Source organism: Columba livia, chromosome 3, assembly GCF_036013475.1.
Source record: "Columba livia isolate bColLiv1 breed racing homer chromosome 3, bColLiv1.pat.W.v2, whole genome shotgun sequence".
NCBI lineage: Eukaryota > Metazoa > Chordata > Aves > Columbiformes > Columbidae > Columba > Columba livia.
Genome location: NC_088604.1, coordinates 93,508,462 through 93,533,474, shown reverse-complemented (window position 1 = coordinate 93,533,474; position 25,013 = coordinate 93,508,462). Strand labels below are relative to the sequence as shown.

The 25,013-nt window shown below is 37.1% G+C and overlaps 1 protein-coding gene across 4 annotated transcripts in view; it reads left to right on the top strand.

Moving 5' to 3' along the window:
* The window catches only part of PLEKHH2 (pleckstrin homology, MyTH4 and FERM domain containing H2), a 56,339-nt gene that overhangs the window by 26,893 nt on the left and 4,433 nt on the right, over nt 1–25,013 (top strand). For 3 of the 4 annotated variants that reach the window (XM_065058299.1, XM_065058297.1, XM_065058298.1), the window contains exons 9-28: nt 210–285; nt 774–868; nt 1,500–1,644; nt 3,698–3,834; nt 4,901–5,011; nt 5,270–5,356; nt 5,865–6,023; nt 6,703–6,783; nt 9,788–9,967; nt 10,776–10,884; nt 10,989–11,101; nt 13,338–13,517; nt 15,270–15,367; nt 15,858–16,035; nt 17,870–18,025; nt 19,434–19,531; nt 19,904–20,045; nt 20,778–20,923; nt 22,339–22,468; nt 23,419–23,505. In XM_065058299.1, coding sequence (XP_064914371.1) covers nt 210–285; nt 774–868; nt 1,500–1,644; nt 3,698–3,834; nt 4,901–5,011; nt 5,270–5,356; nt 5,865–6,023; nt 6,703–6,783; nt 9,788–9,967; nt 10,776–10,884; nt 10,989–11,101; nt 13,338–13,517; nt 15,270–15,367; nt 15,858–16,035; nt 17,870–18,025; nt 19,434–19,531; nt 19,904–20,045; nt 20,778–20,923; nt 22,339–22,468; nt 23,419–23,505 — 2,508 coding nt within the window. The remainder of the gene's footprint in view (nt 1–209; nt 286–773; nt 869–1,499; nt 1,645–3,697; nt 3,835–4,900; nt 5,012–5,269; nt 5,357–5,864; nt 6,024–6,702; nt 6,784–9,787; nt 9,968–10,775; nt 10,885–10,988; nt 11,102–13,337; nt 13,518–15,269; nt 15,368–15,857; nt 16,036–17,869; nt 18,026–19,433; nt 19,532–19,903; nt 20,046–20,777; nt 20,924–22,338; nt 22,469–23,418; nt 23,506–25,013) is intronic. The other variant, XM_065058300.1, reaches the window with a different exon arrangement.

Sequence of the window (25,013 nt, the reverse complement as noted above, 5' to 3'; positions counted from 1 at the left end):
AAAAGGTTGAAATAGACTACAGATATGATGCATATGGCACATAAAATAAAGATGCATTTTTCAGCTGCTACTGATGACAGCATTTTATCAACCAGCTTATCATGTTGTTGCACTAACACAAAGACTAGGAGACTATGGGGAGGCTGAACAGAAGAAGAATAATTGTTGTGTTTTAACTATCTGCCATCAAATCCATTCTGCTTGTATAGGAAAGCAGAATTTATGCTGTAGCCAAATCTGGTTTAAGGATGTCTGAAGCTTTCACCGTGGAATCTCTTAACAAAAGTAAGTGGTTTAGCTGTTCATTGTCTCATCAACAAAAATTCTCTTTTTATGGCAATTTGTGAGCAAGGACCAAAGGTCCCATGTTTCTCTAAGATACTTTTATGAAGATTCAGTTATCTGCTATTTAAAACCTAGAAGATTGTTATCTTCCCATTGTTTTCTATTACCTTGCCTCTTTGTGCTGGATTTCTACTTTGTTCACCCCAGTTTTCTGTGCAGTTCATTTTGAAGATTCTATATGAGGTACCAAGGTAAGAGATTATACTTCCAATTTAATGGACCAATTTAGAAAGGGTTAGTGATCATCACTACAATTTATTTATACTCTTTAAAACCACTGAAATTTCAAAAAGCTATAAATCTTACATCTAAACCAGTTCAGGAGTTTGTTTTTTATAGCAGTTATACAATGCAAAAAATTAAATTTTAATTTGGTTAATTGAGGGGTAAATTAGGAAGCTCATTTATACAATGTGTTGCTTTTTTAGGTGCTGTTTCACTACCTTCATACTCCATACCCAGCTTATATACATCTCTGATATATAAGAACATGACCACTCCTGTCTACACCACTTTGAAAGGGGTAACTGTATTACCATTTAAAGGAAATTTTTAAATACCATTAAGTTTCACATCCAGGAACTTGCTGTTTCACATTCACTGCTACCATGCCAAATATGTCATAAGATGATGTTTCAACATCACAGAACCCCAGAAGTAATGGAAATGTCAAATAGCTGGAAAAAAAATTATTGCTGCTTATAAAATGTTACCAGCCCAGGTCAATTCTTCTTAGGTCTCTTGCTGATTTTTTCCAAAGGCTTGTTAAGTTATTAAACAGAGCCACATGGTGCTCAATGCCATAATTAAAACTGTGTGTATGTGTAGAAATGTTTTTGCTTCAGTGCCAAATCTGTTTATAGTCAGCCAGCAGTAACTAGTCACAGCATTGTTTGTTTTCTGGCAGCCTTTTGTGATTTGGACAGACCCGTGCCTTGAGCTGCCTCAGGTTTCTGTTTTAAAATGTGGGGCTGGTTGAGGGTACAGAGGGCAGAGGGAATTCAGTTTTGTGTTGATATTTGCGTGCCAAAACTCACGACCCAAGTAAGAACAGCTCTGAATGTTAAGCCAGCAGAGCTCTGCTATGCTGTGGAGGAAATGACTGAGGCACCCTTTATGCAGTGTATCAAAGAATGTTGTGTTACTTCCTGCAGAAAGCAACTCAAATAAGCAACAGCCCATTTATAGATGAGTCGTCAGGATCTGAGGAAGAAGACAGCTCTCGGTCCAGCTCAAGGACTTCTGAGTCTGATTCCCGAAGCAGAAGTGGCCCGGGCAGTCCTCGGGCTATGAAACGAGGTAGGCAAAAACTGGAAGAACAAGTAACTTCTGGGGAGTTCGGAAGACTAGGCAGTTTACACGAATGCCTTAGAAATGGATTTCTTCTTTAAACAGCATGGATATCTTAAATATAGGGTTTTATCTCAGCTGTCAAAGCCTAGATCTCTTATTTGAGCAGGAGAAAGGACTGTTACACAAGCTTTTTATTGCTGTTACTACAGATGGCTTTTTAAGGCATTAGTCTAGTAGCTGGAGGAGAAGTGACTTGTACATTTAAAGCAAGAAGCTCTGTTCTATCTGTCTATCTGTCTATCTATCTATCTATCTATCTATCTATCTATCCTCTGTCATGCCAAGGACTTTGTGTGACCTTTAACTGTCAGCAAAAACAGCCTAGGAAAAAGTAATTGCCATCGGAAAAAAATCCCTGCATATATTCAGTTTATAAATCAAAGTAACAAATTAACATGATCAGAAAGCAGGTGGAAAAGTTCTCAACAGAGTGTTTGGTTGTGCCATCTCATGTAGTAATGCACTTCTTTCATTTTTACGTGGGGAGACAAGGGAGACTAAGATCTAAGATCCTAGTGATGCCGAGTGTTAAGGTCCTTCATTTTATGCTGCTTTAGAAATACCAAATAACATTATTCAGTAGTCCCCTTTAAACACGTTAAAATCGCCGTGAGCTGGAGCTCCACTCAGTCACCCTGTTGCAGGCAGACACAGCCAGTGGCCCACTGGTTTTCCCATGCCAGCCACACGTTACGCCGAGTCCTGTTTCCAGTGACGTTTTTATAGTTTTGCTATGTTAATGTGAAAAGGACCTATGGTCCTTTCCAGCAGCTCCATCTTGCTGAGCAAAAACCAGTGCTGTGGCGGCAGACGCATCTCCTGTTGCGTGCTTGCACAACCCAAAAGGTAAATTAGCTGATTTAATAGCTTCTTTCACCTACAGTTTACATCTGTGTCTGCAAAATGGAACCATGCCCTTTGTTCGTGCTTTCTTCTGAGAAAACACTCCTTGCATTGTTTCATGCATGGAAACCTTTCTTAACCACAATACACGTGTACATATCTTTGTTGAAATCATATTGTTTAAAAATCTAGGCAGTCCCAAATTTCATCGGGTGCAAAATTAGCTTGATGAATATTTGTTATTAAAGACCCTGCATGAGAAAAGATAAACCCGCTCTGAAAGCCCAAGTGGCTTACAAAAGCAATAAATGAGAAACGCTTTCTCTTTTAAGAAAAACTAAATTGGCAAATGATTTTGGAAATTAATAGAACAAAGGAAACAAGTGATATTCATTTCAGTCTTGGAGAGTAACCCTTCAGAGTAGAACACTAGTCAGAAAGTAAAACTTTACAAAAGGACATGCTCACATGTTTAAAAACAATTATTTCTATGATGAATAAGAGAGAAGTTTGAATCTTCATTGCTGATTCACTAGAACTGAAAACAGGCTGCATTTCTTTCAGGGTTAAAGTTAATAAACTTTAAAAAAATATTGAAATCTGGAATTCAGATTTATAGAAAACCTCAGTATAAAACTTCATACTAATTGCAAAATAATGAGAGTCCCCTACAGCTTCAACATATAGCAGATCTTGAGCATAGCTTCTCAGTACACAGCAGCTGTATGAGAAATCCAGATACCAGAGCAAATGATAGAAAGGGGAAGGGGAAAGTTGCTTAGCTTAATTAAAGATCCTATATTCATTTTCTAGAGAATGAGTATGGTGCATCGCACTGACTCCCTCCTTCAAAAAGGTGTTGTAATATAAGGTGATAATATATAGAAGACATTTATTTGTTGTTTCATTCACAGGTGCCTTAAACTCTGTTTAATTATGAAGAAAATGGGATTCAGCTATTAGCACTGTGCTAATAGTTTGATATTTTAAAAAGTGCTTGGTTCCTGATGGATTTATGTCGATACTTGCCTGCAGATCCTACTCTCATATTCTTTCTGCACGTATATTCTGATCTCATGTTTTTCTTACGTAATTCAAACAAACAAACAAACACAAAACCACACACATAAACAAAATCTTCCTTTTTTTAACTCAGGGGTGTCTCTGTCTTCTGTGACTTCAGAAAGTGACTATGCTATTCCTCCAGATGCATATTCAGTAGATACAGAGTATTCAGAGCCAGAGCAGAAACTGCCGAAGACCTCTTACTCATCTAGTGATAATGGAAAAAATGTGAGTACCGAAGTTCTGTGAAGAAGTGTACCTGTGGTGCTGTGCGTATATTTATGTTCAAAGACTGTTACCAGATCTCTATATTCAGTCTTGCAGACTCTCAGACTGCCTTACAAGTACAAATAGCAAAATACACTAGCAATAGGTGGGCCATATAAGACTATAATGGTTAAAGGAAAGTGGAGGATAATTCTGAGCTTTCTATATAATGAATGGAAATAGGTAGACAACTGCAGAAGACAGTGCAAAGCACCTAAGATTTTCCTTCTTGGAACAAGATCTGTTACCAGATATCATATGAAAGACTAAAATCAGCTTATTTGAATACTTAGGGAAATAGAAGGACATTCCACTGAAGGAGTTGGAGGCATCAGTAGAAATCTGTGTGCAGCAATATGTTTCTATAGCTTCCTCATTCAGGGAGAACAACTTCAGGCATTATAGAAATCCTAAGTAGAGTAACATGCAAGGACAGGTCAAAGAAACCAAACCATTATGGAGTACTGGTCTCTTTTTTAATGGCTTGTGTTAGTAGTTAGTGTCTTGACATATAAGTGGATTGACTACCTGGTGATGAAGATAATTTATTTTAAGCTTTCTTCAGAGAGCAAAACTGAGCTCTGTTCTGCAGGCATACACACTAAAGTACGTCTGTGCAAAGCTCCATATTACAGTGCTCTATATCTGGTCTGTAGGTTAGATCCTGAAGTTGGGAAAAAAATATATTACATTTGATTCATTTTGCTCCTTGTTTAATGTAAATAATTAGTAAAATCAAGAATCATATTCTTAATTTTTGTATAGTTCTGGGCAAGTCATTCTCCTTCATGTACTATAACTGTAAGTAGGGATATTAATTAGTTATCCCACATGCATGGCATTTATCTTAATTAATGCTTGTAAAAAACTTTTTTATTGGACTGAAGTCTCATTAAAGACTGTAATTATTATTTAGCATGCTTTTAAGTCATTAAATATCTGTGCCTGTCTGTATTTATACATATCCCTGAGGGTACAGGTATATAAGTGTACCTAACTACTTTTAATCTAACTTCTGAATAATCAGGAACCTTTGGAAAAATCTGGATATCTGTTAAAAATGGGTGGTAAAGTAAAGACTTGGAAACGACGGTGGTTTGTGCTTAAAGGAGGCGAATTACTATACTACAAATCTCCAGTAAGTACGTGTAACTTTTCTACTGTTTAATATTAGGTTGTTTTTACTGAGCATCTAGGGCTGCTAGAAGGAAAAGAAATGCATTCCTGGTGCCTGTTAGAGAGTGATTCATGACTCAGTTCCCCAAGAGGTATACACGGTACTCAAATGTCTAACTAGGAAGTATTCATCAAGATTAATGTTTAAATGAGTTCTATAATTATTTATTGCTATTTGTTGGTAGATTTAAAATATTGTTTTTCCATTCTTTCCATACAGAGTGATGTCATTCGAAAACCTCAAGGTCAAATTGAGCTAAATGCATCTAGCCAGATTGATAGGGGTGATGGAAAACAAACAATTCAGGTGCCTGCTTTGCTCAGCTGTGTTTCAACGGGTATTTATTCCCTCCATCCCCAAACCTGACCCCTTGTTCCAGTGCCTATTGCACTGGAAGTCCAAGTGTAGACTTGGAATTAATCGGTGCCCTTCATTTGAAACCCAAGAATCATTTCAGTTACCATGGAAAGACCTACATGTAGTCCCTGTTTGTATTGCCACAAAGGTCAGATGGTCACATACGAGATATAAATAGAGTGGTCTGGGGCCAGCCATTAGGGCTGAGACAAGTTGTTGAAAGGAGATAAATTGAGTTTTCTCAACTCTGCTGTCCTGGAGCTTTTCAGATAAAGCCTTAGAAATGGTCTGTCTGCTCTGCCTGGCCATGGAATGTTTTGTTAATGAAAAGTACTTTGGGGAAAATAAATGCCCCAAAGTTGTGAAACTACAATGAGTAGTGTATGTTACAGCCCCCACACTTTGGCATCAAATGTATAATGTTCTTAAAGCTGAAGATTCTTCTGTTACTACGTAGCTGACCACAGAAAAACGAACATATTACCTGACTGCTGATTCTCCCAACATCTTAGAAGAATGGATCAAAGTACTACAGAATGTTCTTAAAATTCAGGCTGCCAGCCCACTTTTTGTACAGCCGGAAATCAAACCAACCATGAAAGGATTACTTACAAAGGTAGGAACACTCTTCTTCCCCCAGTCTGCTTAATTGAGTACTTCTTAAGAATAATATCTAGAGGAAAACTGCCCTACAATAAAATAAATGCAAGCAAAAGCAGACATGTTTTTCCTTTCCCGGTATTTTACAATGTGAACAATCCAGAAGAACTACCAACTCACCTATTTGGGCAACATTTTTCTTCTGGTTGTTTGATTTGATTTGGTTTTCTTTTTGTCTTTTTAATTCATTATTTCCTCTATTGCATTCTCCATTTGTGCTTCAGTGGTATCCTACTTCACCATATGTTTCATTTGCTGATTGACTTACCTTATTTCAGTGGAATGCTCTTTATTTTTATATTACTTACTGGGACACATTATTTCAAGATAATAAGAATACTGTATAAAAGGAATTTTTCTCTTTTAATTCTTACATTTCCTTAGCTTCCACTAATTTAGGCCTGATCCAAAGCCAAATGAAAAACTCACACGGGCTCTACTAGGCTTTAGATGAGCATCTGATACTTTAATTCTTTTGCCTTTAATAGTGTTAAGCAGTTTTAACCATTTGTCTAGTAATGTGGAAAGGAATTTGAACCAAGGCATTTATTCCCAGCATTACTGAAGTTCAGAGACAGTGAAATATAGTCTGTATTTTTCTGGCTGTGCTTGTTCCTAATGTTCTGTAATTTCAGGTAAAACATGGATATTCCAAAAGAGTTTGGTGTACACTAGTTGGAAAAATACTGTATTATTTCCGTAATCAAGAAGACAAGGTGGGTCCCTTACTTGTTTCTTCAGTGAATGGAAGATAACATACTGAAATTGACTTTAAACAAAACTGTTACAGCTTTATTGAGGTACAGTTGGCCAGGGTGGTATATGCCCATTTTGTCTTGAATACCAAACATTTATACTTCACAGATGGTCAACTTGGAAGGTTCCTGTTTAACAGACAGTAACCCAGGGCACACCCATTGGTCTCCTCCTCTTCTGGGATTGATATATATTCTGCATCTTATCCCTGTAGCCAAAGGGGTACACTGATTTGCTGGCAGTTCAGGTCTGCTTTTCTGAGAGGTGTGAGACTGATCAGAAAAGACGTGACTGTCATTTACTTCTGGAAGCTGACCCTTTCTCATGTGTGGTTGCAGTGAGTGCTGACTGCAAGTTTCAAGAAATTAAATGTTCTTTTTCTCCTTCAATTGACTTCCAAATCCTGCTCATTGGTATGTCGCGGTGCCTCTGCAGAGTTGGCTGCTTTGCAGATGTGTGTCTATGGGGGGGATCTTTTCCCACTCATCAGAATTATGGAAGAGGAGCTCACTGTCTACAACTGACCAAGTGAATAGAAATGGAGATGGAGGATGGCAAGAGAAAGGGAAGAGAAAATTATTCCTGAAACCTATGGAAAATTCTCCTTGAGGAAAAAAAAGGAAGAAATAGGATCCAATCAGCTTTAATTCATCTTCCACCCTCCCATATCCTGGAGGACAAGAAGAGCTTAGAAAGAGCAAGACCTGGCTCTTCCACATTAGACCCAACCTTTAGTTCTCTACCCACACTTCTGAATATTGTTGGTCCTAATATGTCCAGTCATATTTATCTACAGACACAGGACAAAGGGTACCTCCTAGTCATACTTTTCAGCTGTCCTTTGCTCCAAAGGCATTTTATTTTGTCATCAAGAAACATGTTTTTAATGGAAGCAGGTCAGGAACAAGTTTTTGGAAACTTCTACAAGAATTCTTGTTAATACCACTGAGTTTATGAATATTTGATGAATACCCTTGTTACCTAGTTCTACCAAAGAGACTGTAGATACTTCACAAAATGGTAACAGTCCACTGAGCCATTACAACCAACAGTTCAAAAAAATACAGAAAATCTCGTGTTATTTCAGATCTATCAAAATAATCACACTGGACCCAGTAATTCACAGTCTTTGTATAAAGGTAGTTATTCCCTTTGTTATCCTTTCCTTTTTTAGCCTTTTTTAAACATTCAACTAAACCTTGTTTCTAGACCTATATGAATAAGATAGCAGTAACCATCAATCAAAACATATTATTTTAATTACTCTTTTAAAAAGCGTAGTAGAGGGATGGGAAATTAAATGACTAGAGTATTAATCTCTAGCTCATCTGACAGAGACACTAAAATAACTTGCATTTTCTCCTATGAAGATATCTCTGTGTTTTAAGTATGTGGATTTATGTTTAAAGTGTGTGAATTTACACATTTTACCATTGAAGATCGTGGGGTTTTAGCATGCCCTTTAGAAGCATCTAAGAATTTGCTGGATACTTGTCAATATTTCCCCCACATTTGGAATCAGTTTTGCTGCTCTTTTGAAGCAAAATTGAAACTAATTTGCTAGCTTGTACTAGAATAAGAATTTAGCTTTTGTAAGCAGAATATATATGGAGAGTTTTCCAAAGCTAGTTTATTTCTAATTTTCAACAATTTGCTAATTAGAAACATGTTTGCTGTAGCTGAATGTTTCTGCACAGAAACAAATTACACAATCTGCAGTGGTTAATACAGTAATGGAGTCCATTTAAGTGGCTTCTTTTCAAAACGGAATTCAAATAAAAAAAATCAGCGAACTGCATTTTATTTAAACTTGGTGAGTAAATCAGTCTTGACTATATGTATGTGAAATGGCATCTCTTGATTCTCAGAACCTTATCTTGTTCAAAAAGTTGAATGCTTCAGAAGCACCACAGAAAATCGGAATTACCACATGCATCTTTAATCCTTACTAGTGAGAGCACCGGAATAAAGAGCCACCATTATGTGACGTTTTCTTCAAAATTAGTATGTTATTAACTGTTCACTTTATTGAAGAAGCCACCCTAGACTGATTCTAATTTGCCAGCAAAAATAAGATGCTGGTTACTGTAGTGCTCAACTGTCCTCTTACCAGAGGGAAACAAACATCCCTATTTCTGCTGAGTCCCTAAGCATGGCCAGACATCACAGACAACATGGGAACAGGAGCCAAGGCTGCTTCACTGCACCATTAAATAACGCTCTTGTGAAGATCCTGATGTCTGAACGTCTGGAGAAGGAGCAGCGGTGCTGTGGGAAGGAAAAGAGCTATGCCTAAAATAGCCAGTAAGGACTGACATCCTCTGTCAGTCCTGTCACCCACTTGTGAGACTGGATGCTGTATTTGTGTTGGTAACAGCTTCCTCTTGATAATGGCTATGAAATAATTACTTCTGTGAAAAATTCCTTCTGAATGGCTTTTCACATACAATATTTCATGATAAATGATCATAACTTCAAATACAACTTCAGACTGAAGTACTGTGATCTATCAGACAGGAGAATGAAACCAAAAACATCTACCATACCGTACGAAAAATTTCCCTTTTGAATTTATAGCATGAACAAAATAAATATATGAGCACTACACTGCTTTCCTTTGAAATGACAAGATTATTCAATGCTTGGAACCAGGTATGGAAACTCTGAAGAATCACTTCTCTTCCCTAACAGACTTTTATTGGACTAACTAGATACAGAGGTAGACCTGGAAAAGAATTTTGTAAAAATCTCCCTTTCAGACTTTGGCACATGTCATTCTCCTGCTGCTGTCTGCAATAGCCAGCTTATCTGATGCTCCTTGGCAGGACTAAAAATGTCTAACTATAAATGGGTATTGATGGTAGTTCATGTTTTTATTTCTATTTGTAGAATAAGAAATACATAAATTAAGTGGGAACTGAAGCAAATATTTGTTCTCTCACCACTTCTGATATTTACTTTTAGTTTCCTCTTGGCCAAATCAAGCTTTTTGAGGCAAAGGTTGAAGAAGTTGATAGATCATGTGATTCTGATGAAGATTATGAAGCTAGTGGTCGCAGTTTATTATCAACACATTACACTGTTGTTATCCATCCCAAAGATCAAGGACCCACTTATCTTCTTATAGGATCCAAACATGAGAAGGTAATAGAAGGACTTTTTAACTGAGTTTCAGTAGCACATCTATGAGTATGGTGCTGTGATACAAATATTGCTTAAAGAGGAGGAAGAGGAGGAGGACCTACAAGTCATCTGGCTTGTAGTTTGATGCAATAGGCAAGGAGAAGGTCCTGCTTCATTAACATTGATCCGAGTTTGTCTGTGAACCATGCTATCATAGGTAATCCTTTTTAAAACATGAAAATAAGCAGGCTTACCTATGTAAAGAGATGGTGCAGTACCTCAAATGTGCTGTAAATGGAGAATTTTGCTTGCATTACACAAACTTGTAGACAGACAGCAGACCTTCCTGAGAGGTTTTGGGATACTGTTGTCTATTTTCATGGATAAGACTAACAGTAGGGAAGACTGCCCTACTGCAGTGAAGGAGAAATGAGAGGTATGGTTAGAAGCATGTGTATTATTATTGCTTCATTTTTCTCAGGTAATCTTGTAGACCTCATTTTGCTTTCTGGCTTTATCCCCAGGTTAGTAGGATCTGGCTGTGATTAAAAAGCACTTACATTAGGTTTCTGAAGAAGAAATGAAGAATGCCCTGATAATTAGCCATGATTTCTGAGGGTAGAAGAAGTCTGAAGAGAGCCTTGTCCAATCTTCCTTGCTTACTGTTTCTAACATAGAGACCATGAATACAGGTGTATTCAAAGAAAGGGAAACTCCTTTGGATTTTGATAGGAGTGTACAGCAGTGTTTCAAGTTGAGAGCAAAATCTTGCTGAAGCAGCTCCTTCCAACACAGAATGAGTGAGCTGCTGTGTGTTTCTCTACTTTAGGACACGTGGCTTTATCATCTGACAGTTGCAGCTGGAAATACCAATGTAAATGTTGGATCAGAGTTTGAACAACTTATTTGCAAATTATTAAATATGGAAGGCGATACTAGTAAGTTTGTTTTTGTTTCAAGATACTAATCTTCTAATATTTACTTACTGAATGTACTTACAAACTGAATTAACTGCAAAATCTACATTATTTTATCTGCTTAGATTCTCAGATTTGGAGACATCCTACGCTTTGCCACAGCAAAGAAGGAATTTCTTCCCCTCTGACAACATTACCATCAGAAGCCTTGCAAACTGAAGCAATTAAATTATTTAAGGTAAAACTATAGCAGATGCCTTTTTTATTAACTGACTTACTATTTTAACTCTTAGCTAAAGAATGGCTATCTGTTGGCTTACTAGAGATGTTCAACAGATAAGGAAAAAGAGGAGTTTACTGCTCTCTTTAGTGGAGGTAACTAACGGACAGTAGCAGGATGTCCCCACATTATCTGATGGAAGAGGATCACTTCCAGTGTGAAGAGATCACCTCTAGCTGTGAGGGAGCAGTTTAGGCTGCAACTTCGGACATTTCTACTGAGATTATTGATAAAGTGCAAATTAGTAGAAAAATCCATGGCCATCAATGGTGAGAATTTTATCATGAAGTTCATAAGCCCTAGAGAACCTAACGGAGTGGATCTCTGTATTCAGAGAACTATCTGAAATACTATTTTTTCAGTGAAATTTCAGGAAGAACAAATGGTAGGTGAAAGTTTTGTTGTAGATATATTTAAATTAGCTAGAAGAAATTTTTTAAATCTGAAGAAAAAGCAAAGCCAAAGTTTCTAGTTGAAGCCAATCACAGATGATTTCAAATTGAGATAGAAGGCAGAGATTGTACTGCTCTTTTTAATAAAAAGAAAATATTTTCTTCATATGAAGTACCCATTCTTGAAAGACTAATTAGGTATTCTAGTAATATAACTAGAGAAAATATTACAGAGTAAAATTATTGAAAGTATTTCACAACAGTTCTGTGAATTCACTTTTAAAGATTTTCATACACCTTTAAAAATACACATACCTCCTGGTAGTAGTGAAAAGGCTTTATGATTAAGAGAAATGTAATGGTTCATAACTGCTGTGCTGCAGCTAGTTTCTTGAGAATTCTTGTATGCCAGTAAGACCTTACATCTTTCCCAGTCCAAGGCCAGACAGGTGGTTGATATCTGTGGGAGGGAATATGCTGCAATGCCTTTAACCTTCTTTCTCCTCTCTCCTGCCCTCACCCAGGTAAAACTACTCCTGAACGTTAACTAATAGCCAGGCTATAAAGTCTGTTACAGAGACAAAATAAAATCTTGCTGTTCCCCTTTTCTATACATTGTGAAATAAATTACAAGTTGGAAGGCATGGTGCTTGGATAAATGAACTTTCTCCACAGAACTTAGACAAGGCTAAAGACCAAATTCCCTGAAGCATCAAGTCTCTGCAGAATTTTGATGTAATGGTTCAGCTCTAGAAAGGAGTTCAAAGCAAGCACCTTCAGTCACTGTTCAGTCACAGCCACTTGTAGGCAAACTTTCCAGCTTGACTGTCAGAAATGTTTGAAGCACTTTAGAGAAGTACATCCATGTTATTTTCTGCAATCTTGCAGCATGAAACTTTAAAAGGGAATCTACTTCCCTGATAAAAATTAATGTACATTTATTTGGAAATAACTTTTTGAAATGTATTTCAGACCTAATTCAAATCACAGATGCTTCCTTAAAATAAATAAGAGATTACTTGTATGACCTTTACTGAAATTTTGTATAAATCAGTTTGAAAGTCAGGTAGGGAATTGATTTAGAAAAAGGTCAAGTCATGTTTCAGTTATTCCATTGCTGATAAAAATGAGTCCTGTGCATCCACATATTTTCAGGTAGACTAGAAATACAATTTGGCTTCCCTCCATTTCTTGTATTTTGCTTATATACCTTGAAAATTCATCAGCTATTATAGAGTGTAAATGCAATGAGTGATACATAAGCTTGTTTCTAATACAGCACAACAAATGCTTCACACCTGGCTTTCCTGAGACAGTACTGGGGATAGGTAAAGCTTTTTACTTACCCACAGTAAAAATCCAGTGAAAGCCAAGATGCAAAACAAATGGCTCTGAGTAATGGTTTTCTTATCTGTGTATACTGTGCCATGTCGTGCTTACTACTTGCACAAGCATTTTAAACTGACTGCCATTGCAAGCTGTACACTTTACATTTTAAAGTCCTTAGAGGGGTAAGTTACGTTCAGCATGTCCTTAAACTTAACTACCACAACTGTGGCATCTCCCGCTAGAGCTCACTCCATTAGATACAGAATGAGAAGCATATTTTTTAAGAGTTGTTTTTATCTCAAGTCTCTCCATATAGCTTTTCATTCATTCTGGCTCCTTTTCACCCCTTTTTGCAGGGTCAGTGGGGTTTTCTTAGTCTACTGGTAAACGGACTAATTTGTTACACAAAACATCTAAGATATTTGTTGGAGCTTTCTGTATGTAAACTCACTTGCTTATTATTTCATATCTAGACCTGCCAGTTGTTTATAAATGCTGCAGTTGACTCTCCTGCCATTGATTACCATGTATCTTTGGCCCAAAGTGCTTTGCAGATCTGCCTCACACATCCTGAACTTCAAAATGAGATCTGTTGTCAACTTATTAAACAGACTAGACGTCGACACCCACAAAACCAGGCAGGACCAGTACAGGTAACCCAGTATTTATTTTAATGGTATCTATTCAAACATCAGTGAAGGAACTACACAGACTGTTGGGAATGGTAAAGGGGCTCCACTCTTCTATAGCATCTGCTTACTTAAAATCACATAAAATCCTGAACTAAAATCTTACTACTGGTGTGTCTTCCTGAAATGCAGCTGATGCTGTCCTCCACCACAGTAGGTGTATGTGGTGACAGAGTGTATCTGTGCCTGTGCTGTTTTTAAAGGCTGGACACACAATGGGCTATTTTCAAGTTAAGTGCTGAGTAAGGCATCATGTATGGAACTTAATTCTCTTTTACTGCGTCTTTCCTGAGAGAGGTGCTGTATCAGGAAGCTGGGTAGGCTACAGCCCACAGGAGATGTCTCTATAGCATGAGTGTGAAGAAAAGCTGTAGTGCCATGTTGTGGAATCTCGGATACACTCAAGGCTTCTGAGCAACCTCTTGTATGTCATGCTGCTCTGCACACACGCTGCATGCTAGGTTATAAATACATACTTAAAATTTTTCACTTTGTCTGCTGCCAGCTGTTTGCTGGTATCCAAATATGTACTAATTGAATGAACAGAAATTGAAAGGAAAGCAAATGCTTACAGTTTGCGTAGAATTAACAGAACTGTAACGGTAGTGCTTATGATGGAGCAATACCTATAGAACTAGGAGATGGATTGGAAAATGGGAAAGAAAATTACAATGTTAAGGCTTTTGTAACAGGCATGTTCTCTCACCATAGAAAGTAGAACACAACGAGCAACCTACCTATTATCCAGAAACAGCCCATATCTGGGATCTGGCCAGTATTTTTGCATCACTAAAACATCCACAAAGCTTTTATAACAGACACATTAATAGCACATTCATGTCAGTTAGCACATACTGAAGTTACATATGGCTGATGAACTTAAATGAATCATAATCCTTCTTCAGTACTTTGGTACCTTCCTTCTGATACAGATAAAATTGTTGCTATTATAATACACTGGCATGATTTGTAAGAGTTAATATGTTCAGTAAAATCTTTGCAGCTTCATGCTTCTACTGCAGTGTCTCCTTGAAAAAGACCCAATACTATCCTCCAGCAAAGTATAGGTATTTGATGAAAGGCAGTATCTGTGCCTGTGATTTCAAATTTCTTTTTAATACCAGGCAGGTAGATAAACCCCATTTTCTAAATTTCGCTATGATGCATTGATGCAATTGTGAGAAAAGTAGTTGCAATGATAGTAAGTGTATATCCAGAGTACATGAAAGCAGTCAATATTTGGTGAAGCCTATGGTTACATGTTGAGCAATGAATATATACCCAAATATTGAATAATTGTTTTTTCAGTACTTACTATATACTTGGTAGGGGGAAAATGCCTTATATGTTGCTTCAGGAGAGCTGAATTAAATTAATTGCATGGGCTTCTCCTCATTTTCTAGTGCTTGGCCTGGCAGCCTTAGTGGTTTTTTCCTGTGTGTTAAGTGCTTTCTGTACAAACTGATCTACTTTCCCATTTCCAGCCCTGAAAGAAACTTGCTGTACGCAAGTAAATAGAAAGAAGCATTCTGGCCTTCTGATGAGGTGGCATACTTATTTCCTCAGCTTTTTCTCTGTGTTTGTTTTTTTTCATTCCTATTTACAGCTGTCTGTTACTCGACTTGGTGCAGTGAGCTGCACTGCTGGCCAGCAGCCACAGCGGGAAGTTTTAATTTGTAAGATGTTTAAAACGGTGAATGTCTTCCTTTTGTCCAGGGCTTGCAGCTCTTGGCTCTCTGCATTGGACTCTTTCTGCCTCAGCACCCATTCCTTTGGCTTCTTAAACTTCATTTAAAGAAGAACGCAGATTCAAGGTATGTCTGACTATTATTACCTAGGTAGTCAACTAGTCTTTTTGAAGTACCTTATTTTCAATCTTTTTTTTCAATCAATTTAATATTTTAGATCTTTTGACATATGTTTTAAAACAAATTTGAGTATAATTGTGCTCTAGTGCTACTAAACTGTAGTACATGTTACTGTTATGCATCACTTAGGAAAGTCATTCTTTGTTTTGAAAAACATTCTGTACAGGAATCCTTGACTGTATGTTACCAAACCAAAACCAAAACCAAAATATGGCAGATACACAAAATACTCTGAGCTATGTTCATCTTTGGCACAATAGTGTTGGTCTCAGTGGAGTAATTCTTTTTGTAATTCCACATGGAAAAATGTGTTGGAAATATCACAAAGTGACATCTGAGTGCTTCTCTCATATGGCACCCCCAGAGAGATTTACTCACAGTTCACTATCCTTCCAGTCAGTCCCCAAGAATTGCCTTATTTTTCTTTTTGGCACAGGACTGAATTTGGGAAATACGCAATATATTGTCAGCGATGTGTAGAGCGTACCCAGCAGAACGGAGACCGGGAAGCCAGACCTTCCAGAATGGAAATTCTTTCCACTCTTCTAAGAAACCCCTACCACCATTCGCTGCCCTTCAGTATTCCAGTTCATTTCATGAATGGCATATATCAGGTAGTATCAGGTAGACGACAAAATCTAACTTGCCAGCCCCATGCTAAGATTAGAATATACATGAAGTAGCATATCAGAAACAGAATTCTAAGTGTTAAGGTAGGCATGGTTCAAATGTCAGCCTGTGCCAGTGCTGGCAATGGCAGGCACAAAGTAATCGAGTCAGATTTGATCAATGAAGAGTAAAGGTTTGGGGGAAATTCTTTAAAAGAAAGAAAAAAAATAAATAAAACCTCTTAAGAGTGAAAAATACTAAAGTTCTGTTTCTTATTTAACCTGACCACCAGATGAATGAATTAGAGTGAAGAACAGGGAAAGGTATTAAATTCCACTTCCTTTCATCAGTCATCTTGAAGTTAAATATCTCAGGGAAGCCTGGAAGCACAGCTGACACTCCCGTTACCAGTCCTGAAGGAAAAGCGTATTTGTTACAGAACAAACACAGCTTCACTCTTTACTCTTTTGGGGCTTCATCAGTCAAAGCCTGGAGGAAACTCTCCATGGGCTGCCTCACATCCTGGTTTGTGTTTCTAACCCTGAGAGCTGGCTGAAAAGATTTTTTTAACAATTCACAGTATTCCTAGACAGAAAGCAAGTTTTTAATATGAAATCAAAACTACATCAAACAAACATTTCATTTCAGGTCACAGAAGAACTCTTGCCTTTTTTCCCCCCTCTTAAGTTTCTTAATTGCTTACTGCTTGCCCAGTAAAACAGAAAAACACATGTACTGAAATCATTCTAAAAGGTTTGAAAATGGAAGTTTGAAGAAGAAAAGGAATAACTGGTCATTAGTTATTTATTGCTCATGAACATATACTTATGGGTTATGAAAACAGTAATTAAATAAATTACTTCAGTGGGATCAGCAAATACCAATTATAGTCGTTATTGAAAACTTGTATTCATTGCTAAAGCTAGATTCAACACTTTTTTTTGTTGTTTTTTTAATTCCTACCACTGAGAAGCCCAAAATAGAAGTCTAAGATCCTTTTTCAAGATATTTCTTTACAAAAAAAGAGGTAAGGGGCTTTTTATCAAATACAGGAAATACCCTCAAAGTAGGTGTAAGTGAATATCAGTAACTACGATCTGTATAAAAGCCATTTGCCATCTCTTGCTAAAATGCTTTAATGCTAGTAACAACAGACAAAAAATCACATTTGAGAAAACAAAACTTAGAAAGCTCTCTCTGTTTCTGGCCTATGTAGTACTGACAGAGCACATTTGTAAAATATTTTAGATCTGCCGATGTAGATCTGCCAGTAGTTGAAGTTGTACATGATGAAGAATGATTAATTGATCTCATTTGTTTCACCACCATATTGAAAAGTGTAGGAAATTGCAGTTTTCTTCATTTTCTTCATTTTGAATTTGTCACATAAAGCTCAGATACCAGACTGCTTTCTGTTATGGAAATTCTGTAACAGAAATTCAAGTGTAGCAAGTGCAAGGAAACTAGTGTAGACAAAGAAAAGAAATGCAAAAATCTTACATTTGAAAGCTTTTTGATAGTGATTTTGGTTTCACAAACAAAATACAGGAAGGTATGATCTGCTGGGAGGTTTGTCAATTTTTGAATGGAGAAAAATGCCACTAAATGGACTTCCCATGTGGAGATCTTGAATATTTTCCAAACCCTTTATGATTTTTTTCATTTCCAATGACAGCAATTTCTTCACAGGGGATGGACTGGGTCTTATATTGCCAGTGTTATTCTAGTGGTATTGTCCTTTACTGTCTTAGATTTTTTGGAGGAGGAGGGGGAGGGTGTGGTGGTTGTTTGGGGTTTTTTTAAAGTTTGGTAGCAAAATACATTTTTGCTGCTGTTTAGGTTGTTGGGTTTGATGCCTCTACCACAGTGGAGGAATTTCTGAACACCCTGAACCAGGACACAGGAATGAGAAAACCAGCTCAGTCGGGATTTGCCCTGTTTTCTGATGATCCCTCTGGCAAGGATATAGAGCACTGTCTTCAAGGAAACATCAAGGTAAACAGAAACCTTTAATGAGCTCTGCATACAAAACAGCAAAATATCTTCATTTTACAGAGCTCTCTTCAGACATTATAAAAAGAAAACATTTTTTCACACTGAAAAATGTCTTTAGGTTTGTTTCCTCATAATGTAAAAGGAAAGATTAAAAAAAAAAAATTACTTTTTCAACTGCTGAAATTCTTTCAGTGAACTATATTTAAAAGCTTTTTCTAGGAGACAGATATTCATAGAAGTAGTAGCTGGGTTAAAGAAGGAAAATTAAGCTGTTACTAATCACAGTCCTTTGAAACTTAAAAGCAGCTGGAGTCCAAGATGCATTTAGAGATTTCAGTTAACATTTCTTGTATAGTTCCAAAAGATGACCATTTGAAGTCCAAAAAGTCATTCATATTAGGGAAGAAAAAAAAAAAAGTTCCTTTTCTAAATCCAGAAAAAACAGAGTTCAGTTCAGGAAATGTCCAGTGTTCGGTTTGTCATTGTTCTGAATTCTGAATTCTACTTTCCTCTGTTGCTAGAATTAAATACTTTGAAGTAAAGATCGGAAAACAGAATACAATCCAGGCTTTAATAAAATACTAGCTATTTTTCAAGCTTTATAGCAATTAGTGAAAAATCAGTGTTTTGTGCTTCTGTCACGTAGTTCTCTTGCACCCTTTGGCCAACATTCACAGCTGCACTTTGTGTTACATGGTGCAGTACAACGAGGCCTTACTGACAAACAAATGCAGGGTCATCGTGATCAGCTCTCTTCCCCTACTAGAATAATTACCATATGGAAAGCAAAATGTATTAAAACTGCACTTATTTTCTTGGTAAACACAACTTGAGAAGCTGGTCACGTTCCTGCTTCCAGGAAGGCTCTTTTTTGAAGGAACGGGGCTGTGAAGCCCAGCCGGGCTCCCAGGACCTCTGTTTCCCCTGCTCCCCGTCTGAAACACCTACAGCGCTACTTCTGAACCGCTCTTGCCGCGCTGTGTAACAAACTCCATACAAGCTTTGCAGCTGTTACTAGAAATGACCTGAAAAACTCCAGCATGCAGCAGGAAGAGAAGGCAGAGATCAAAGGCACTTGATTGATCATATAACGACTCCCTCTGTATAATTGCACATTCATTGGCTGCTGCTAAATCAAGTCCCTGGCCTTTCCACAGAAGCACATTGTGGCTCGTTTCCAACACAGTGTGTGTTGTAGGATAAACAAACAACAAAAATGTTAATTATTAAATGTGCCAAGAAAGAAATGCATGTAAAGCTATCTTTCAGTAAGTTTAATAATTCAAGCTATGGATGTTTCTGATACATAATAGGTGAAAGACAGTAAAATAGGTAGAAAACCTCCATTCAAAGGTGTTTTCAAAGAGGAAGATACGGCAAAGGCAGTTTTGTATTGCTTTCCTTCTAGATCTGTGACATTATTTCAAAATGGGAGCAAGCCTCCAAAGAGCAACACCCCGGGAAATGTGAAGGCACAAGGACTGTCCGCCTTACTTACAAAAACAGGTTTGTATAGCAAGTATAAAACCTCTGCCTTGTCTCAAGATTGTTTTTAATTTCTGCAGAGTTTCTTCATCTGGAAAATATTGGTTTACTCAAAGCTTGCAACAAAAATAGTAAATGGGTGTAACTGGAGAATGTAAAAGAAAAAAAATATATTTTTTTCTCGTTCTTAAGAGGTGAGCAGGGCTGCCAAAAAAAAAAACAACACTGAACTGAGAAGACTGAAATTAAATATTTGCCCACTGGTTCAAGTAAAAGTGTTGCTGTGCTGTGCTTTTACGCTGACATAAACATGCAGCATTCAGAGCAGATACTGCTCATCCTCTCGGCTAATGCATTTCCATGTCTTCTTCATTAACTTTGTCTTTTCTGTAGGCTTTATTTTTCAGTTCAAGTCCATGGGGAGACAGACAGAGAGAAGCTGCTGCTAGTCTATCAGACAAATGATCAAATAGTCAACGGACTGTTCCCCGTAAACAAAGAACTAGCGATGGAATTGACAGCTCTTCTGGCTCAGGTAATCCTTGTGCGATCATGACTCACCCAGCAGTTTTAGAGATGAAAAACATAAATAAAGGAACTGTTCCAGGATTGCTTGCCAGTCAAGTGACCTCCACCTTTTAGAGGGGATAGTGCAGGCAATCAGCTGGGCTGGATCTTTGTGTAAGGCTGACTCTGTACGTTACTGTAAACACATTGCAGCATGTGCTGTGCCTAGCACTGTTACAGAGAAAATGTGCTTTACCTCCTACGCGGTCAGGCCCCCTTTGATTAAATATCATCTTATCATGTACCATTGCCTCATTCACTATTCCTTACATGATTTCTGCAAGTTAATACACCAAAGTAACAGCTGTTTAATGAAAGTCTAAGACTCCTTTACTAGACGTGGTCTTTATAAGAGCTGGTTTATTTTTAAAAAATTAACGGCTCGAGGGAAGGTTATTGAGAAAGTTATCTGATGGCATTACTCAATGAATCTAAGCTGGAGATGTAGCACTCTCAGCAGAACTAGTATTATATTTGTACAATTTGTAGTTGATATTTATTTTGTTCCATGGTAAATATAAAATAAAAAAATTAAATTAATTGCATGACTTTTATATCAATAAATATATATATATTAATTGGCAAACTGGTTTTCATTTTATACTTGGTAAGACAGAGGAAAAGAGATAGCTCATAATACCCAGATAGAAAATTACTGTGGAGTAACAAAAAAAACTCTTTTTCATGGTCTTTCCCTTAGGTAGAGATTGGAGATTTTGAACGGCCTTTCTCAACTCCAGCAGGGCAAGTCACATCCCAATCCAAGTCCAATCACACACTAAAACAAGTTTTGGAGAGATTCTACCCTAAGAGATACAGACATGGTTGTACAGAGGAACAGTTAAGGTGAGATATATTTTGCGATTCACGTTCTCTAAATGCTCTAGTGGTGAAATGAGGAGGTTTGAAATTGTCATTAGGTACAACTTACTGTTATGCCCTATTTGTCTAAATCTGTGTTTGAAACTCATATTCTTGCTGAATTGAAGAGCCCATTCCCTCTGTGTATTTCTAATCTAAACAGACCATCATGAAGCACATGTTCCAGCAAAAGCTGGACAAGTTACTGCACAGTGTTGCAAAACCCAGCAATTTTGAAATCCTTGGTTTTTTTATCCAGCAAACTGAAATGAAGTCTGTGCACAGACTAAAGTACTAGCGGAAGTAAAGGACATGAGGATCTGATCTGAGCATTTGCTATTCAAATGCACAGTCTCTGGCAGCCAGTCAAATTGGCAATATGTTAACTTAGTGGAGTTGCTAGTAAGGGATCACTTAATTTAAAATGAATAATCTGGAAGTCATTTCAATCAACACCTATTAACATAAAGAAGAGCAAAATAGTGTAATAAATTAGCCAAAGTCAATACAGCAACTTTGAAGCCCAATAAACATCACAGAAAAGTTTTCCTCATTCTTCACTACAGGGTTGAGAAATTTTAAAGCCATTACCATACGCACAAGCTAACATTATCACACACTCAGAAGATAATAGGGACATTCAAAAGTATACAGACAACATATAAAAAGTTATGCAATTAACTTCAAAGAACAAAGTAGAAGGGATCATAGATTAGACTAACTCCTGGAAGATAACTAACTCCCTTTACTAGTCATTTCCCCTCCCTTTCCTCGATCTGCATCTGATGATCGTGTGGCTGCCAGGTGAGTCATTCCTGCCAGTCCATGTGCTAGAAAGGTATTCTGGGGTTGGTGTTTTGGAGGATTAGTTTTCCATAAGATCATTTAATTGAATCAGCTCACCATAGGGCCGCAAAAGAAAAGAGCCAGTGTGAATGCATCAGGCATTGGAAGCGCCCGCTTTGGTAGCAGTGCCCAGACACACTAAAAAGGAGTAGTGTTAAGCTGTATCTTCCACATCTGCTACTAGTCACAGGTAAAGATACATGCTAAGCTGGATGGATTTTTCAGAATGACAACTTGCATAGCTGTTAAGTACTGATAAAAGGTAAATTGATTATCTGTAGAGACACATTAAAAGCTGTACTAGACTTTCTCCCTTTATCCCGCAACTGCTACATCAATATTTAATCATAATGTTGCAGAAATTAGAAGATACTTTGTGATTTTCATGTGCATAAAAATATTAAATTATGTTTTAGATTTAATATTGTGTAAGTGATACTTGTATTAATTTAAATTATCAGTTTAACAAATGGGATTTTTTTTTTCATTAAACTTGCTATGGGTAAGCACTTAAATTCCTTTCAATAAATAAATTACATATTTCATTTGAACAGACAGCTTTGTCAGCGATTGTCTACAAGGTGGATGGCTCTCCGGGGGCACAGCGCTGCAGACTGTGTGCGCATTTATCTCACTGTAGCTAGAAAATGGTCTTTCTTTGGTGCTAAATTGTTTGCAGCAAAAGTAAGTTTAGTAAGTTTGAGTGGTGGTGGTGGTTGAATATATCATTATATTTTAATATCATAAATTTATTACATATTAATAAAATATGTTTTGAGAGAGCATATTTTAATAAAATATAATGTATTATAATATAAATATAATTTGCAAGTAGTAATGCCTTTTTGTTGAAAATGAGTGTGTTATACATAGCTGATTGAATCTCTTGTCGAATTACTAACTTGGTTAAGCCATATACTGGTGAAATGTAATAGCTGTAGTACTAAGTATAGCATAATAGTAACTTTCCAATACACGTATTGCTTGCTTTACATTATTAATCTAGCTGGTATTTTTTAATTTTCTTACATCTTATTTTGAGATGGTCTTTTTGTTTCAGACTTTTTTTACCTGGTAACTAACAGAATATTGAAAAGACATCATTAACTGGCTGTGGAAGCTGAACCTGGCAGAAACATTAAGTGTTGTTAAGGTCATTTAGAGCGCTCCCTTCTGTGCTGGCCTCTCTCAATTTCTCTTAAACCACCAGTATCTTAATTCTCTTGATTCAAGTAACAGCTATGTTAAAAAGAACTGTCACCTCACCCCTCATGTTTTATTAGGTATTCCCAGTAAAAATATGTATCATTGTTTATCAGAACTCTGTAGACATATGTGCTAGTTAACAAACATTAAAACACCTGACTCTTTTTTTTTTTTTTTTTGAAAGTATACATTTTATAGGACTAAGCACTGGGGGAGGTTCTGAGGGTATGAGGCTGAGTTCATAGTTCTGCCCCTGGCTGCCTCCATGGCTTTGGGCAGCTGCTTCAATTCCCTTACATCAGTTCCCTCCCAGTGTAAATCTCAGTAAGATCTGTGGATGGTGAGAACTCTGTAACACCTGAGAGTTAATAATTATTTACATATTGCCTCACTTTGAAGTAGTAATTAAAGAACATTTCCTTTTGTAGCCGCTAGCAACATCCTCATTTGAGAAGTCCTTAATATGGTTTGCTGTACATGAAGACGGCATAAGCATCCTAGATTACAGCTCTATGGTAAGTGAAATTTCTGTTTTAATTTTGGTCAAATTAGATTTTAATACCAAGTATATAGAGAGACTTACCACCATACGACATGAAAGATGGCATTAGCCTTCCATGCTAAGTTATCTAGTTTTTCTCTTAAAGGAAAAAATAATTCCTTTCAAAATGCTTTAATGTTATCATCGTTATAGTAGCACTAATAATAGAAATAAGTAATGAATTCTTTGCACAGAATTTATTTTTGTTTATCAGATACAGTTTTTCTGTCTTTTAATGAAATGTTAATGTTTTAATCATTCAGATGTCAGAAGATCCATCGTTACAGTTCTTACAATAACATTAATTTTCTTTTCCTGGAGACTTAATTTTCCATTATTATTCATAATACATATACTCGGCAAAGAGCAGTTACTTTAAAAGATTGTTATTTTCATTGTATTATTTTTGTTTAATAGTAGGTAATACAACCCAGTGTTATTTAATTATGTCATTTTAGTCTCTGATTTTTCTTTGATTTGCAATAAAAGTTTTCACAGAAGACGGCTCATGGTAATCAGTGTAAAAAAGCAATGCCTGAGAAGATCCCTGCTTTAATTTATATACTGCAAGGAAACAGAATGGCATGGTGCTATTAGCAAGTGCTAATACTGAATATCAGAAAATTAAAATCTCAACTTGATAACTGTAGTGATATGGGCCTTTTCATTACGTTGCTTTGCAGTCAAAGAAATAATAAAGAACATGAGGAGAGCAAACAGCATTTCTGTACAGAGAAAGAGCACAGAGAGCTTGCATCAGACTGCAGGAAGCTCTGGGAACACTCTCTGCTCCTAGAGCGAGCTCTGCCGTTTCTGCAGAGTGCTGCCAGTTTACAGAGTCAGCAGCCTTACTCGCCGTTCCAGAAATGCTCAGGTGCCACAGAATATTGTGGTTTTCTGTAGGAAGGATCCACAGTATCAGAAATGGTCACAGAATCATTTCAGTTGGAAGAGACCCTCAGGATCATCGAGTCCAACCATAGCCTAACCTAACTCTAGCACTAAACCATGTCCCTAAGAACCTTGTCTCAACGCCTTTTAAACACCTCCAGGGATGGTGATTCCACCACTGCCCTGGGCAGCCTGTTCCAGTGCCTGACAACCCCTTCTGTGAAGAATTTTTTCCTAATATTAAATCTAAACTTCCCCTGGCACAACTTGAGGCCATTTCCTCTTGTCCTGTCACTTGCTACTTGGGAGAAGAGACCAAGGGGTAGTTAGAGAAAACATTATTTCAAATTAAGGGCAAAATGAAGTTTAGTAAACAAAGGATATTAAGTCAGTTATTGTAAAGATATTACCTCCCAAAGAATTTTCAATGTGGACATCTGCAGCACATTAGTATGAGTCATAATGATAAATTAAATGCTAATCAATGACTCAAAGGCCACTGGTGTGGTGTTGAACATTGAACAATTAGAGGCAAGGCATGGAAAGCAGAGGAGCCTTGCAGAGCATTTATGTTTCATTTGAGACAGGAAA